Below are 2,355 nucleotides of genomic sequence, written 5' to 3' on the forward strand. Positions count from 1 at the left end.
ATAGAATCTCCCACAGGAGTAGCAACAATCAAATCAAAGTCCATGCTAGCAACAGGCATACCCAACAAACCAGCAAAAGATACTGAAACAAAAGAGTGTGTTGATCCAGGATCAATCAAAACTCTAGCAAATAAGGTGTGGATTCGGAGAGTACCTGTCACCACATCAGAAGTGGCCTGAGCATCTCGATGAGTCATAGCAAACACCCGTCCTTAGGCTTTGGGTTTCTGTTTATCCTCCTTATTTTCCTCTTTAGGTTTCCCAGTGATGAACTTCCTATTCTCTGGACAATCTCTGATCAAATGTCCTTGCTTCCCACAACCAAAGCAAGCTCCAGTCTCTCTATAGCATGGCCTACCCCCATGCTTCTTACCACAAGTAGAACAAGCTCCATCTAAATTCTGCGCTGTTTTCTCTTTATTCTGATTTCTTCCTGATGTAGACCTTCGCTGTGCTTGATTACCATGAGTACCATCACTCCTATTTCGCTTCCTTTGCTGTTCCATATACTGATGAAGCTCCTCATTATCTTTCTCTGCTATAAGGGCTCTGTCAACAACCTCTGAATAGACACCAAGCTTCAGAATAGATATCTTGTTCTTCAAATAAGGCTTCAATCCATCCTGAAACTTTAATGCCTTTTCCTTCTCTGTAGCAATCAACTGTGGGGAAAAACGTGATAACTCTGTAAATTTGGCCTCATACTGAGCCACAGTCATATCCCCCTGTTCCAAACGAATAAACTCTCTCATCTTCTGCCGTCTAACACTGTCAGGGAAATACTTCTTATAGAAAGCCTCCCTAAATTGTCTCCATGTTATGGGTCCCTGATCCTCCAAAAGTCTCCTAGTCATACGCCACCAATGATCTACCTCTTTATCTAACATAAAAGCTGCATAAGAGGCTTTTTGCTCCTCAGAACAATCAATGACATCAAATAATTTCTCTATTTTCATAATCCAAGCCTCTGCCTTTGTTGGATCTGAAGTACCAGAAAAGTAAGGGGGACCCAACTTCTTAAATTCGTCAAAGGAGCTACTCCTAGTAGATGAGGATTGTCCTTGACCATTACTTCCAGTAGCTCTAGCCTGACGCTCAACCAAGCCAGCCAAAGTCCCTAAATATCTATAAAGTCCTTCAGTACTCATAGGGGGCAAAGCCTCAGGTGGAGGAGGTATATCATCATTAGCCTGACTGTTTTGGGAAGATGCAGGTCTCCTTGGTGGCATGGTGTCCTATAAAGCAACAGGTGTAACTAAATTAGTCACTAAGAAGTCAAATAAGCAAATTAGAACTGTAAGGAATAAAAGGAATCAGACTAGATGAAGTTGAAACTTAAACTAATGCGTCACTCATCTATTCCCAAAGGTAAACTAAACAAATTCCCATCAAGATCACAACCTAAAGCTCTGATACCACTCGTGACGACCCGCTCCCAACCATGTAGATATTGTCCGCTTTGGGCCCAAGGGGGCCCTCACGGCTTTAAAACGCGTCTACTTGGTTAAGAGGAGCCTTTACATATATAGTGCCAGGAACTTGCTTCCCTATCCGATGTGGGACATCACACACAATCCATGCTCAGAATAAGTTGTTACAGGAGACATGATATGGCTCATCTACAAGTAGTTTTGGCTGGCCAAAGTAAGGATCTCCAACAGGCCGGGCCGGGCGGCCCGGCCCGGAGGAGTAAGGCTCATGGCCCAGCCCGGGGCAGGCCACTGAGCCTATTGACTGGTCAACGGGTCGGGTCGTTTGTATATCTAAGGCCCATGGGCCCTCAAGCTGGGCGGGTCGGCTGCCTGGCAGACCGCCTCAGCAGACTTGGGTAAAAATTAAAATAATTTTCAGTTTTGAAGGGAAGGGGATTCGAACCCCTTCCCTTATGGATCCATAAGGGAGTTAGCCACCAACTGAGCTAGCCCTTTTTTGTGTAAGTATTTTGCATTATTTATATATATATATTAGAAATGTTGTATGATTTTTGAAAAAAAAATAAAAGTGAGCTGGTTGTTCAACGGTCATGTGACAGTTGAACATGCCTGCCACTCATAATTCAATATTATGACCGTTGAACGGTCTTGAAATTTATAAAAAAAAAAATAAATTAAATCCTAATATTTAAATCCCTATAAATATTAAATACCCTCAATTTTTTTCTATTCTTTCAACCCTTAAGCTCTCTCCCATTCCATAATATTTCCGATTATTGCATTTTGTCTCAAATTATTCAATATTATTGATGGTGAAAAACAAGCATTGGTGGTTCAAAGAGTTCAAATTTGAAGGAATTTCTGCTTCGGTTCTCCAATTTAGTAACATACTTCACCTTTACTTTTATTTATTTGTTACATT

At 41.6% G+C, this 2,355-nt stretch overlaps 1 protein-coding gene across 1 annotated transcript; it reads right to left on the minus strand.

The window, feature by feature from the left end:
- Positions 1 to 212: 212 nt before the first annotated feature.
- Positions 213 to 1,229, minus strand: LOC117913311. The gene is made up of 3 exons (XM_034828255.1): positions 992 to 1,229; positions 639 to 892; positions 213 to 578 (listed from the first exon to the last, which is right to left on the minus strand). Exons 1-3 carry the CDS (start codon positions 1,227 to 1,229, stop codon positions 213 to 215), a joined length of 858 nt encoding a protein of 285 aa, XP_034684146.1.
- Positions 1,230 to 2,355: the final 1,126 nt, after the last annotated feature.

This window comes from Vitis riparia, chromosome 4 (assembly GCF_004353265.1).
Source record: "Vitis riparia cultivar Riparia Gloire de Montpellier isolate 1030 chromosome 4, EGFV_Vit.rip_1.0, whole genome shotgun sequence".
NCBI lineage: Eukaryota > Viridiplantae > Streptophyta > Magnoliopsida > Vitales > Vitaceae > Vitis > Vitis riparia.

Excerpts from the sequence above, each read along its gene's own strand:
- LOC117913311 (XM_034828255.1), bottom strand. The coding sequence starts at position 1,229 with ATGCCACCAAGGAGACCTGCATCTTCCCAAAACAGTCAGGCTAATGAT. Across the intron at positions 893-991 it reads GGGTCCCCCTTACTTTTCTG|CTTTTATGTTAGATAAAGAG; the intron begins GTACTTCAGATC and ends CCTCTTATGCAG. Across the intron at positions 579-638 it reads TTGCTACAGAGAAGGAAAAG|CTTGGTGTCTATTCAGAGGT; the intron begins GCATTAAAGTTT and ends TCTATTCTGAAG.